The sequence below is a fragment of the Chionomys nivalis genome, chromosome 3, assembly GCF_950005125.1.
Source record: "Chionomys nivalis chromosome 3, mChiNiv1.1, whole genome shotgun sequence".
In the NCBI taxonomy this organism is placed as follows: Eukaryota; Metazoa; Chordata; class Mammalia; order Rodentia; family Cricetidae; genus Chionomys; species Chionomys nivalis.
Window position 1 is genome coordinate 40,804,403 of NC_080088.1, and position 14,598 is coordinate 40,819,000.

The window sequence follows — 14,598 nt, forward strand, 5'->3', positions numbered from 1 at the left end:
TGTAGACCAGACTGGCCTTGGTTTTGTATTTTAGATAGGGAATTTACGAGCTAGCTAGCTTTGCCTAGTCTGGACCTGTTGTGTAGACCTGTCTTGTCAGACTTGGTAGTCCTTCTGTCTTAGCACCCAAGTGCTGGGATTGTAGGTATGAGCCACCAGGTATTGTTTCTGTTTCCTTCTTTATTAGTTATTTTTCTTATCACCATGACAAAATATCTGACAAAAGTACGCAAGGAAGGATTTATTTTGGCTCAGAGTCAGAGGACACAGTCCCATCGTGGTGAGGAAGGCATGGTAGCAGGAGCACAGGCAGCTCTTTGCATTTCACTCAGGCAAGAAGCAGAGAGCAATGAATGGTGGTATTTAGCCTGCCAGGACCCTGCTTGTTGCAGCTCAGAGACACCTAGAGATGTCTTCCTTGGTGATAGTAAATCCTGTCGAGGGGGCAGTAAGGATCAACTATCATGGCTTTTTAAGACTTATTTCCTTGTTGTGTTGTTCAGAGGGTATTCTAGGATTAAAACTATAGCTCCTTAAAATGTCAGCCTGTTTTAAATAATAATAATAGTAATGTACCACCTCACATACAACCTGGTTCAACTGTTATCTCCTCATCTTTTTCAGTATCATTTTAATAGCTCTTCTACCTGCTGTAACTCTAATAGTATATGCTATCATTTTGCTTATAGAAATTTCTTCTGAAGGCTTTTTGTTAGATGATTTTTTTGTTTTGTTTTGTTTTTGTGACTTTGCCTACATATCTAGCCTTGGCTGTCCTGGAATTTGCAGTGTAGACCAGACTGGCCTCAAACTCACAGAGATATGTTCCCAGGTATGGTGGAGGAGAAAGTTTATTGTTGATAAATGGAAGATACAGGTAAGGGCAGTCTAGCCCCCGGACTGGAGAGTTCTGGGTGTAGGTTGGGGTTATGCCAGCCATATCCTGTAACAGATAGGGACTGAGGGATGCTGGGTGGACCAGGAGGCCAGGTCTGCTTTGATATGTTAAATAGGTACCTCAGGCATCCGTCCTAGGATTTGAGACTTAACCATTTTATTTTACAATTTACTATCTTTGTCATTTTTATTGCTATTATAAATAAATGTTGACACAACTCAAAAAATTCATTTGTTTTCGAAGTACAATGAAGTTCAAGAGATTGTGTCTTTTAATTTTGGTTTCTGTACTGGTGGTCAATCCCAGCCCTTGTGCTGCCCAGCAGGTAGACCACTGCTGCATCACTGATCCAGAAACTGACAGTTTTACACACTCACCCTTATTGTTTGCCTTATTTCTAGGGAAACCATTTTAAGGAGTTAGGGACAAACATGTCTTATCTCCCATCTACCTCCCTTGACTTCCATGATACTGTTCTTCATGGGACCTACTTCTATCTCAGACCTTTTCTTTTTTTAATGCCTTTAAAATTGTTTTATTTGAAAACTTTTATTAAAGTTGTTCTTTTAACAATTTCATGCAGGTTATATAATGAATTAAAACACTCTTATTCTATTCCCCCTATCATCCACGTCAGTACCCCTCTTCCTTACAAGTCTCTCACTGAGTGACTGTGGGTTTGGACCTGTCTGTTGGAGCCTGCTAGGCTCTTCAGTGATAGCACAGCTGCACAGAGTGACTGCCCTGCCCCCACATCTTAGCAGTAGCCAGCAAGGAGGGGCAGCCTTCTCCCTCACCCACCTGCCTCAGGTCCATGTGGCTGTTGACGGGCCCAGGCTTATACTGCAGTCCAGTTCCTGAGACATGATTATTGCAGTGCTATTTCACAGCCCTTTCCCCTGTTCTTGCTCTCTCATTCTTTCTCCAGGAGTCTTAGAGGGAGTGGTATAAATATCCTGGATGGTGGTGGTCTTTTATCCTCAGCGTGTTAAGTATCCATGAGTCTTTATATTCACTGTTGTTTATTGTAAAGAGAAACTTCTCTAATTAAGACTGGGAGCAGTATTTGTCTGTAGGCATAAAAATAAACTTTTAGAAGGCAGTTTGCCAGTCTTCTTTCTCAGTTTCTCTTTTGTCCACGTGCTTGCACCTGCGTACCTGTGTCTTACGGTGGCCAGAGTACGATTTTGTGTGCCACTTGTCAGACACAGGACCCCCACTCCATTTTTTTATTGTTGCTTCAGGCAAGGTCTCTCCCTGACTTGAAACTTGCCTTCTATGACAGGCTAACTGGCCAGTGTGCTCCCGGGGTTCTGCCCCCTCGACCTCCCAGAACAGCATGCTACCAGGCCTGGCTTTTTCACCTGCATTCTTAGAAGTCACATTCAGCTCTTCATGCTTGCCTCGCAGAAGGTTCTTCACCAACTGAGTTACCTCCTCAGCCCCAATTTCTCTTTTCTAAACGTCTGTGTCAGCTCACTTCCTGTATATAACCACTACAATTAGAAACCAAACTGTTACTTCCCTGCTAACCCTATAGCCAATCTTCCTCTGGAAAGCATCAAGTTCTGTCTCCAGCTAGTTCTTACCTCTGAAAAGATACTCCTTCTAGGCCTTCATTTTTCATGCCAAAAAATGTTTGAAACAGGTAAGTGGTCAGCCAACCAGGACCCAGACTTGAATCCAGTTTTACGCACGTACTGTTATGATTGCTTTTGTGCTGCAGCCCCAGAGCTGAAGAATGAACGGGAAGTATGGCCCATAAACATACACTGCTTACTCTGGCTCTTTCTAGGAAAAAACCCTACACTGGCCTGTAGATCAGGTCACTTATCTAGTTAACTGAGGTTTGGGGATTTCTGTAACCATTCATGAACAATTGTAGAAAGGCAAGTTTCTCTCTGTGTAGGGCCAGCTGACCTAGAACTCACTATGTAGACCGGGCTGAGATCCACTTGCCTCTGCCTTCCTAGTGCTGCAGTTAAAGGTGAGCGCCACCACACCCAGACTAGAAATAAGGATTAAAGAAGGGAGAGAGTTCTAATATTTCAATTTTCCAGCTTTATCAACAAAAAAATAATTGCCTAGGAAGTGCTTTGGTTTTAAGATTTAAAAGCTAATCCAAAGAGTAGAAAAATGACTCTGGTTCAGTGTTTAGCAAGGGGAGTGAGATCTAGAACATTTGTGATGTTTGGATGTCTTTTACCACATCTAATAGCCCTAATAAATTCAAGGTTGGATGGATTTAAATAAAGTGTTCTGGGGAATTTCTTTATTTGCTTAATTGATTTTTAAAATAATGATAGGATTTTTAATGACAACCTACAAGTCAGTTACTAAAGCTTCTTAAAAGTTACAAGTGCATTTTTTAAAGATAAAAACTGCTGTTAAGTTCTGATTAACAGCTATAACTAAGGGACTTTGTATCACTACTATTGAGTAGTTCTGCTCCACTGTTAATGTAGAGGCCCTCCTACGAATATATAAATGGAGTGGCCGGTTTTCGCCTTCCAAATAAGTAGAACATGTGATAATTGTTTTTCTGTGGCCAACTTAATTTATTATAGTGTCCTCTAGTTCTATTCATGATGTTGCTAAAGACAGAAAAGTTCATCTGTTTTATGGCAAAATAATACTCCATTGTGTATGCATGACACATTTTCCTGTATCCATCACCCGTCAATGTGCACACAGATTGATCTGGTCTATTGATAAAGCAATAAGCATATGAGTGCAGATATCTCCAGTATTTAGTGAATCAGTAGAGATCCCGATAAAGTCTAGATATGTTGAATAATGTATTTTACCATCTTATCTCAGTCTTTGTCGTCTTATTTTCTTAAGAGTATCTTTTGAAGAAAAGTATTTTAAAAGTCAATGAAGTTACAAAAGTTTTAATGGTATCTAGAGAATTAAAGCCTATTAAAAACTGAAGAGTGTGGCTTAGGCATGCTTGGGTATGCTTTTAATCCCAGCACTCACGTGACAGATATCCATGAGTTCCAGGACAGCAAGGGCCACATAGTGAGACTGTCTTAAAGAATGTCTTTACTTTGTTCAGAATATTTATAGATCTACCCCGATCATTCATTGATTGTTAGCACAAATTAAATATTTAACTTTATATTACTTTCCTGTGAAACTGCCAGTAAATTGTTAGTGTGATTTTTTTTCTTCAGCAAACTTGTTTCGCAAATCCATTCTTTCTCAGTGTAGAATCTGCTTGATTGTACCTTGAATTTTTAGCTTTTCTTTAAATTTGATTTTTATGTATGTATGAATCAAGCCTAGAGTCTCGCTTTTGAGGAAGGACCTGTTTGAAATTTGCCAACAGATTTCAGGCTACAACATTGTTAGGCTTGGCCAATTTAAGTGTTGTATTTCGTTATAGCTGCTAAGACAGTGTTGGAATACAATGGGAAAGGAAGCCAGGGTTACTTGAATATTTTGTCATTTTTTATTTACTTTATATGCTATGCATGACTGTTTTGCATGCATGTGTATCTGCAGCATGAGAGTGTTTGGTAACCTCAGAGACCAGGTGGTTTTTTTTTTTTAAGACATTTTTTATTGACATTTATTGAACTCTACATTTTTCTCTGCTCCCCTCCCTGCCTCTTTCCTTCCCCTTCAATCCTCCCCCCAAGGTCCCCATGCTCCCAATTTACTCAGGAGATCTTGTCTTTTTCTACTTTCTACTTCCCATGTAGATTAGATCTATGTAAGTCTCTTTTTGTTGTCTAAGTTCTCTGGGATTGTGGTTTTTAGGCTGGCTTTCTTTGCTTTATGTTTAAAAACCACCTATAAGTGAGTACATGTGATAATTGTCTTTCTGTGTCTGGGTTACCTCACTCAAAATGTTTTCTAGTTCCATCCATTTTCCTGCATAATTCAAGCTGTCGTTATTTTTTTGTTGTTGTTGTGTAATACTCCATTGTGTAAATGTACCACTTTTTTTTTTAATCTATTCTTCGATCGAGGGGCATTTAGGTTGTTTCTAGGTTCTGGCTGTGATAAACAAAGCTGCTGTAAACATAGTTGAGCACATGTCCTTGTGGCATGATTGAGCATCCTTTGGATAAATACCCAAAAGTGGTATTACTGGGTCTTGAGGAAGGTTGTTTCCTAATTTTCTGAGAAATTGCCACACTGACGTCCAAAGGGGCTGTATCAGCTTGCATTCCCACCAGCAATGCAGGAGTGTTCCCTTTTCTCCACAACCTCTCCAGCATAGGTTGTCATCAGTGTTTTTGATCTTGGCCATTTTTACAGGCCAGTGGTGTTATTAGGACCTCCTGGGATAGAGTTACAGATAGTTGTGTTAACTGGTAAGCCAGTCCCTGGAATATTTTCTAGTAATATTTTTATGACTCAGATTTTCAGTATACTTACCATAGAACCGTAGTCTGTGGCGGTATAGCATGGTTTACAGACTGATACAAATTTAAAAGTCCTTACAAAATCTATTGAGTTTTATATTTTATTTGTTTGGAATTTTTTATTTCAGTAAAACCAGTGCATCTATATATACACACACACATATACACACATAGGAAAAGCTGACGGTATTTGTTTTTCTTGGTTTAGGTCCTGGGAACACCAACAAGGGAGCAAATTAGAGAAATGAACCCAAATTATACAGAATTCAAATTCCCTCAAATCAAGGCACATCCTTGGACAAAGGTGAGTCAAAATGAGTTTTTAAGAAAGTGCATCAACTAATAGTTAACTAAGTTTTGGGGTTTTCATTGTACTTAAGCTAAACTATTGTGAGAATACATACCTTGTGTTGATTTCAGATGCACAGCAATCCTCTGAAGGCAGCTCAGTGGCTATAGCTCAGTGTCCGACAGTATACTTTATTCTTACTGTTGGCCTGTGGACAATAGCCAGCCTGGGCTTTCTTTTGCAAGTAAGAACAGAGAACAGAATACCCATAACATTAAAATAATGGGATGGGATTTTTAAAAACTTAAACTTTTAAACTTAATTTCTTGATTTAAATAGAGATGTGTAATTCAATATTATCACAGATAAAGGCCTTTAAGTTTTCTTTATTCTTTAAACTATATTTTAAACTATCAAAATATAGACCTTCTTATAGATGGTGCATGTTTTCCTTGTTTACTATCCTGTTGGTACTTCAGCAGAAGTATTTTTAAAGCAGGTATAATCTTGTTGGATATGTACTTGGAAAGTAATTTATGTTTATAGGATGTCACTAGCCTTTGGGAAAATCTAATCAGGAGTGCAAAGAAAAATAGAATGTGTCAGAATTTATAGATGGTGTTCATTTTTAGCTGCCTCATTTTATAGGTTCAGAAACTAGCCAAAGACAGGAATCCAGGGATCCAGACTGCAGGCAGCTGTGACAGTGCTAATGCTAACACTAGTCCTTGTGTGTCTAATACTGAGTCCTTAGATCAGTCATGTGGTAGGTGGGTAGTAGAGATAGATGAGAGTATGTATTTCAAACAGGACACTGTATTTTAAATTGTCCTCATAAATTGTTTTATATATTGACAAGTTTGTATATCTTATTGTAAAACATTTAAGAGTAAGAGATGAAGTAATTTAAGACTAGATCAGTACACTTGCCTCTCTTCCTCTTTCTGTTCTATTATTGTTTTAATGATATGATGTTTACATGTATAATCTAATAGTCTCATAGCCTCTCTTCAGACAAACACTTAACATTCAACTATCTTTTCCTACTTTAAACAAAGATATCGGTAATATTTTGGTGCCAGAAATACACATTGAGGCTTTCATTCTCCTAAGAGGCCAGCCCCTTCATTTTTAAACTTTATGGCGAACACTAGTCTTCAGTAAAGTAGATCTTTGTGTTTAAGGCTTATTTTGGAGCCAAGTGAAATAATATTTAGGATCTTTCCCATGGCTCTAAACCCAGAGGATCCTAGGTGACCTGTTGGCTTAGAGGTCAAGTAACAGATTGGACCCACTGGAGTTATTACAGGTCAGTGTCTATTGTGAGTACAAATAATAAAAACCCAGAGACAGATATTGGGGTTCAGCCTAAAGATCAGACAAGCAAAGCAGCCAGCCACTGGCTCTTACCTCTTTCTCAGACCAAAAGGGTAATCAATCCTCAGATTGAGACTGAGAGTGAGACCTGTCTCCTCCCATATTATATTCCTCTCTAGAGCCAGAATTAAAGGCATGCATCACTACTGCCCAGCCTCTGTTTCTGACTAGTGTGACTGCTGGGATTAAAGGTGTGTGCAGCCACTGCCTGGCTTGTATGGCTGACTCGTGTGGCTGCTTTGTACTAATCTTCAGGCAAGTTTTATTTATTAAAACAAATAATAATGCCATTATTTTTTCCATTTTTATCTAAAATAAAAAAGGCTATAACTAATATAAGAAAAACTATACAATAAGTACAATAACTGTATACAATATATATATATATATATAGGCAATAAATATTACAACAATGTCTAGTCCATTTGCACTTGACAAATTCAGAAAAAATACTCCATTATCTATCCTATCTTAGTGAGTCAAAGTCTTGTACCTAATTTACTTTCTATCATAACTTGTTTTCTGCATCTGATAAACAAGGAAAACTATGACTATCTACTCTCCCTCAAAAACCCAAGAAGGAAATAATTATTAACTGAGTAAGCAAGAAGTGCAAACAAGCGACTTCCAAAAAATGGGAGAATGACAGAAACAGCTGGCTGCCTGGACTGTCACCCAAAGTTTCTCTACGATGTTGGGGCATCTATCTTCGGCTTACAGGCCTAGTATATCCAACAGAATTTTCTGTGAAGCAGGATATTCTGAAGGGCTGTCCTACCTTGTCTTGAAGGTGTTTGGCAGTCACTCTCTTTTGTGTCCAATTAGGACAGCATACTGTCAGCAGTCAAGGCAAGAGCATTTTCTTGCTTAGTGGCTTACTTTTGCCACAAAGAAACTAAACTCCATGTGAAGTTTCTTTGAAGCTCATTATCTTCGCTGAAATAGATTGGTGCTGCAGGAGCAGACATGACTCATTGTCATTAAAAAAAAAAAAAATCCTAAAAAGAAAAATTTGGGTTAATTGTCAAATCCTAGGAGAGGTGCTATATCATTTGTTGTTCAGTCTCTGTGTGATGGGAAGGTGAAAGGCTTGTCTCAGTCCTGGCTAGAGCAGTCTGTTAGGCTGGATCATCTTAGCTAGCCACCTTGAAATTGTTCTGAGCAGTTTGTAGTCCAAAGCCAATCTTTATGTGGTGTTTTTCATCTTAGTGGTGTTATCATAGTTCTGGAGGAATCATTGTTGTGGGGCCCCATCCTCCTTATGGAGACTTCAAAATTTTCTGTTAGGCGTGCTCATGGTTCATTATTGGAAATGTGATATACCAGTAGGCCAATTTACTTGTTTTCTTGAGACATTTTTTTCTGGTTGATTATTTGTCCTTTTTCTTCAGATGTCTCATTTGTCCAGTGGTCTTCAGATTCCTTAACTGGATACCTTTATTCTCCTGAAAAGACAGAAACAAAACCCTTCCCCAACCCTAATTTTGAGGAGATTCTTTTTTGGCAAGTTATATCTGATCAAATAAAAAGGATTGGTTAGTTGTGTAGGTTAGTTTAGATTAAATAGCCATGCTGTTTGATGAACTATCATTCATTTGAATTAAGAGGTGTCTCTTGTTCAAATCGAATCTTTATCAGTTTTGATGGTATCCATAGCTTTCTTCTCCTTTAGAAACAAAAGCAAAACCCTTTTCCCAATGTAACACATGTTCTGGTTTTCATTATGAGGTCAGTACATCTTTAAAGTATATCCGCTGATTTAATTCTGTAGTTTTTTCTACTAGCCACTGTCTCTTTGCAGTTCTTGTTCCTTTCTCATTAGCATTTTGAGAATTCAGAGTTGATAACGAATTATGCAATCTATTTCTGGGGTATTTATCATCCCTTTCTGTTTATTTAACATATCATTTAGAGTTTGATTTGATCTTTCTATAACTACCCCATTAAATTCTTCTGTCTGGATTTGAATATTTCTGTGATCAGTTTTATTAGGTTTTTTCTAAGTCCTATATCATAGCACTCAGATTAATCAATGTTTTTAGTGATAAAACAAAAATGATAATGCTTATAATGTTTACAATTGGCATCACATAAATTCCATCTAAATTAGATGTCCTCTCATTTAATTGTTCCATTTTTCATCTGTCTAGCACATTATCATACAGAGACCCAAGTCCTTCCATTGTAATGGTTTTCCCATATTTTTAATGCTGGGGGGGGGGCTCTCTTAACCAATTCCTCCCTTTAAGAATTCCTAATTGTCAGTCAGGCAATGGTGGTTCACACCTTTAATCTCTAGCACTTGGGAGGCAGAGACAGGTGGATCTCTGTGAGTTCGAGGTCAGCCTGGTCTACAAGAGCTAGTTCCAGGACAGGCACCAAAGCAACACAGAGAAACCCTGTCTCGAAAAACAAAAACCCAAACAAAAAAATTTCCAGTTTTCCTACCAAATCTTCTGACAGTGTTGATGATTATTGCTGTTGGGTAGAACAGTAATAGCCTGACTGGATTTGAAGGTCGCTACCTACTTTGGCAGCAGCCGGAGAAGGTTCAGGGAGAACCTTCCAGGAGAGAAAAAAGAAAAACCTAGCTGGTAGGGCAATGTCTCTGGATGCATGTAGCTTCGGCCTATGCTGGTGGTTGTAAAGCCATAGGCAAAATAGCCTTTTTGTGAATTTGTCCTCCAAATGTTGGGCACCAGATGTAGCATAAATAATAAAAACCCAGAGACAGATATTGGGATTCAACCTGAAGATCAGAAAAGCAAAGCAGCAAGCCACTGGCTCCTTCCTCCACCTCAGACTGAAAATGGGCAACCCTGCCTCCACAAATCCTCAGATTGAGACAGAGCAAGACTTGCCTCCTCTCATTTTATATTCCCCTCTAGTGCTGGGATTGAAGGCATGCACCACCACTGCCTGGCCTGTATGGCTGACTAGTGTGTCTACTTTGCACCAATCTTTAGGCATTCTTTGTTTATTAAAACACAAATAATATACCACTATGTATAGTATACTGTAATTCCAACTAAGTTAAGGAGACAGGGACATAATCCAAAATATAGATTGGAATAGGAAGAATATAATTCTGGGAGAGTTTATGTTCTGCCTGCTTGTACTTCCGTACTTTTAAGTAATCATTGTTTTTGTGAAGCAAGAAGGAGGTGTTCACCACTTGTCCTCCATGTTCACACACACAATGGAGTTGACATCAAACAGTGCTACAGTCGAAGTCACAGAATCCCCTGTAACCCTCAGTACTGCCATCTGCTGTGGGAGCTCCTTCAGCTCCTTCAGCCAGTAGCCTTTAAGATACTACGCCCAAAGGCTATTGGCTGAAGGAGCTCCCACAGCACCCATCAATGTTGATGTATGGTCATATCTTTTATCCCCGCCCTCAGTTTTATCTCTGCAAAGGAATTATTAGCCAGAAAAAAATAGGAAAAGCTGCAGTAAATTAAACATTGCTCTGACTTCCTGGATTCCTGATGTTTCTCTAAAACCCCAAATACTTTCTAAACTTGAATGAAATGTAAAACCCTTTTACTTAGATGCCGATTTCTATAACATGTATAGAATAATTGTTCCATTTTCTTACCTTTTATATTAAAACTGCAATGAACCCTGCATTTATATAGTATTTTTTGACAATTTAGCTTTCCCTTTATGCAGATATATTCTGTAACAAATAAATTTGCATTAATGTCTCATTAATACACACAAACTTGCACACAGAAATTCCAATTGGGTAAATGATCAGAATATGCTTGTATTGAATTTTCCTTTTTAAAGATTTTTCAAAAATGTGGAATTCAAGATTCCAAGAGGTAGTGTAGTTGTATCTTCCTCCTGTTATGCCGATTGACAGCAGCTGAGAAATGCTATCTGTACTGGGTGGCCGTCGTGTTATTTAAAAGTATATGTAGTGTTCTCTAAAAACACTTGTCCTCCGGATCTGGAAAGACAGACAGTTAGGCCTTTGTTTTCTGCTGTCTTCCATTAGAACTCATTTGAGTCCTCTTTCCTCTAGCCACGAGAGTGTGAGCCCTGGCATCTTGGCTGCAGTGTAATCCTCAGTAATTACCATATATCCCTTCACGTCGACTTAAAAATACACTGAAATCCACCATGGAATCCTATTTAACAGTCTCTTTCTAAAAACAAATTATTTTTACAAATGTGCTATTCTTCATGATGAGTAATTTGTATTTTTGAAATAAAGAGAGAAATAAAGATTAAGGAGAAAACTGTCTTTCTCACAAACAAAGGATGCAGGTGTGCAGGAGAGATGGACGGGTGCTGTATTACAGGGTTTTTGCAGATTTAAGAATCCATTCAAGTTGCCCTTGGCCATTACAGAATAGCTAGCATGGGACTAGAGCATTGGTTCAGCACTTAAGACATTTATTGCTCTTGCAGAGGACTGGGGTTCCATTCCCAGAACTCCCAGGAAATCTGATACCCTCTGACCTCTGCAGGCAACAGGCACACGTGTCGTACACATAATGTCTATGGAGGGAAAACCCACATACACATAAAATTCAATATATCTTAAAAATTATAAAGTATATAGTGCAGCCTAATTTGTTGTTAAAACATATTAATGGCTTAAGTGGGAAAGGAAATGAAGGCGTATGTTTTGGTGTATGCTGTATATTTCAAAAAAGAAGCACCCAGACTGAAAGCTAGTGGAAGTGATACTTCAGTAGATTGAGAACTGAATAGATATTTCATTGGAAAAAGAGAAGAAATTTAAATCTTGGCTTTTAGTACATGGAGGCATGGCTAAACAGTGAGTCATTAAGTATGAAGTGGGATTTAAATACTACTGCTTCTTTTTATTTCTGTTTTGTAAAATAGTGATTTTTTATCTGCCATGTCTTCAGGTTCTTTTCAAAATACAGCTATAATAATTATAAAGGATTATCTTATTTTAGTTGTGAATAAATGGAGAACATTCTGCTTCTAATATACTTCTGCCTTGTCTTTTACTCCTGCCTCATTATGTTTTGTTTTAGGTCATTGTGATAGTGTAGACCTATAAAACAACCTCCTACCTCCTTACTGATTTCAATCCTTCATTGTCAGAAAGTGCCATCCGTCTTTCTCATTATACCCCAATTCTTACTTCTCTTAGTCCTCATAGCCTTTAGGAAAGGTGGCTGTGAAATTCATATTATTTCAAGGGTTATCACATGGCCTGATTTATTATTATTTCTAGCATAGATATTAGCTGCTTATCCATTATACTCAGAACAGCCCCACTTTGGGTGCTGACCATCTAGGTCATACTGTCTCAATCTTTTCTTAGCTAGCTGCCCTTTCCAGCCCCTGAGATTCCCTGAAGAATCTAGTTACTAGTTTCCCACATCTACTTTCTCCATCTTTTAAATAGATACCACTAGGCAGTGAATTTAAAGTTCAGTGTGTAATTAAGGGGATCTATTGCATGAGGAGGGTGGCCTTTTGTTCGTCCTGGCTTCCCAGCTAGCTTACACCCAAAATAACCACACAGAAACTGTATTAATTAAATCACTGCCTGGCCCATTATCTCTAGCCTCTTATTGGCTAACTCTCACATCTTGATTTAACCCACTTCTGTTCATCTGTATGTCACCACGAGGTTGTGGCTTACCGGGAAAGATTCAGCATGTCTGACCTAGCAGCTCCATGGCGGCTCTCTGACTCTGCTTTCTTTCTCCCAGAATTTAGTTCTGTCTTCTCCACCTACCTAAATTCTGCCCTGTCAGGCCAAGCAGTTTCTTTATTGATTATCCAATGAAAGCAACACATAAACAGAAGGACCTCCTACACCAGGGATCCCTAGTCAGGTCGTTCTCATTCTGTAGTTGTCATAGGTTTCTCCCATTTCCAGTATTGAATAGCTGATACCTTTTGTTTAAATTACTCTGACAAATATTTTTGTCAAATATTCTCTTTTGTGCTAGTAGCAAATAATTCTGAGGTCAGATAAGTAATACAGGTATCTTATAAAGTGGTAGAAGTCATTTGTAGTATACTGGTTTGTGGAAAGAAGTAGAATAGAATCCCAAGGGCCCCATCTTTTATCCTTGTATTAAACTACTTAATAAGTTAGCTGTATATGTTTATCATGTAATTAAACTTTCCTAATTGATCCAGGAGAAGCTACATTTTTTTCCTCCATCTTGTTAGTATCTTTCCCTCCCCATGTCCCTCATGCAGTGTTCTTCCTCTTCTCTGCCAAGCAAATACTAATTCAGCTTAGGTCTCTCTCTTCTCTCATGGAATTTTCTCGTTGTCTGTGTAGTTTGATTATTCGTCATCATGTAACTACTTTGTTACCCACTGAGTCGTTGTATAGGTTACCAGCAATTTCTGATTTTTTGTTTCATAATGATAACAGGGCTATAAATGACTTCAGAATGAGAGCCAACAAGATGGCTTAGCAGGTAAAGGCACTTGCCATCAAGCTGGGTGGGCTGACTTTGATCCCAGGATCCCACATAGTAGAAGTAGAGAACCAGCTTTGGGCAGGCAAACACAACAAATAAGTAAATAAATAAAATAAATGTAAAGAAAAGACTTCTAAAAAAATATTTATTGCCGACTTTTTGACATGGTAGTTTAATACTCAGCAGTTCAGTGTGTACGTCAGTTATATGGGCCTTTGGTGAGGTGAGTACCCCAGAAAATAGTATCCACCCGAGCAGTTATCTGGTGCTAGATTTGTTAGGCCATGCTTCAGTACAAATGAATACTATTGCTTCCATCTAGCTACCAGATGGAAACAGAAAGTTGACTTTGAGACCTTTTAGCTGTCAGAGGAATTGTTTTACACTGAGAAAGTCATGTTCTTTGCTTAAAACAAAACAAAATCTTTATTGTGTTTCCTTTTTAAGACTCTTGATAACTACATTTTTCCCATGACCCTTTAATATGTTTTTTGAGAACCTGACAGATTTATCCATTTCAACTCCTTATTTAGCACATTACTTGAAAATACCTTCAGAGAAGCCCACAAAGCAAAGAACGAGCTTTTCTTGGAAGCCCATTCTGTCTGCTCTTTTTGTAATAATCACTACTTCTGTGTGTATTCCAGAAAACATAAAACATACTGGGGATGTCTGTTGGTTCAGATCTACTCCATTGCTTGTGGTGAATCAGATTTTATGTATTCAATGTTCTTTACCCTGAATGTTGTACTAACTAGTTATTACTTACCTTGTGTGTGTACCTGCCATTTCATCTGACAAACACATGCACACATGTACACTCTCCACCTCCTAGAGGGTGTGTATGTGTGTGTATGCTTAATTGTTTAAGGGGACAAAGGATGAGGTTGGGGGATGGATTGGAGAAGGCAAAAATATATATTTTAATTTGGCCGAGTGGTGGAGGCGCACGCCTTTAATCCCAGCACTTGGGAGGCAGAGTCAGGTGAATCCTTGTGAGTTTGAGGCCAGCCTGGTCTACAAGAGCTAATTCCAGGACAGCTAGGACTGTTACACAAGGAAACCCTGTCTGGAAAATATATATTTATCATTGTTTTTTAGGTACTATGTATTCTTTATCACCAGTGCTATGCTGGGCCCCATAAAGGATGGAAATACACAGTCCTTGCCTTTGAAAGCATAGTTACAGCGAGTATTAAGTAATATAAATTTTGTGTTGTA

The 14,598-nt window shown here is 38.4% G+C and overlaps 1 protein-coding gene across 2 annotated transcripts in view; it reads left to right on the plus strand.

Moving 5' to 3' along the window:
• Positions 1 to 14,598, plus strand: part of Gsk3b (glycogen synthase kinase 3 beta) — a 148,905-nt gene that overhangs the window by 102,959 nt on the left and 31,348 nt on the right. For both annotated transcript variants that reach the window (XM_057764199.1, XM_057764200.1), the window contains exon 8: positions 5,486 to 5,581. In XM_057764199.1, coding sequence (XP_057620182.1) covers positions 5,486 to 5,581 — 96 coding nt within the window. The remainder of the gene's footprint in view (positions 1 to 5,485; positions 5,582 to 14,598) is intronic.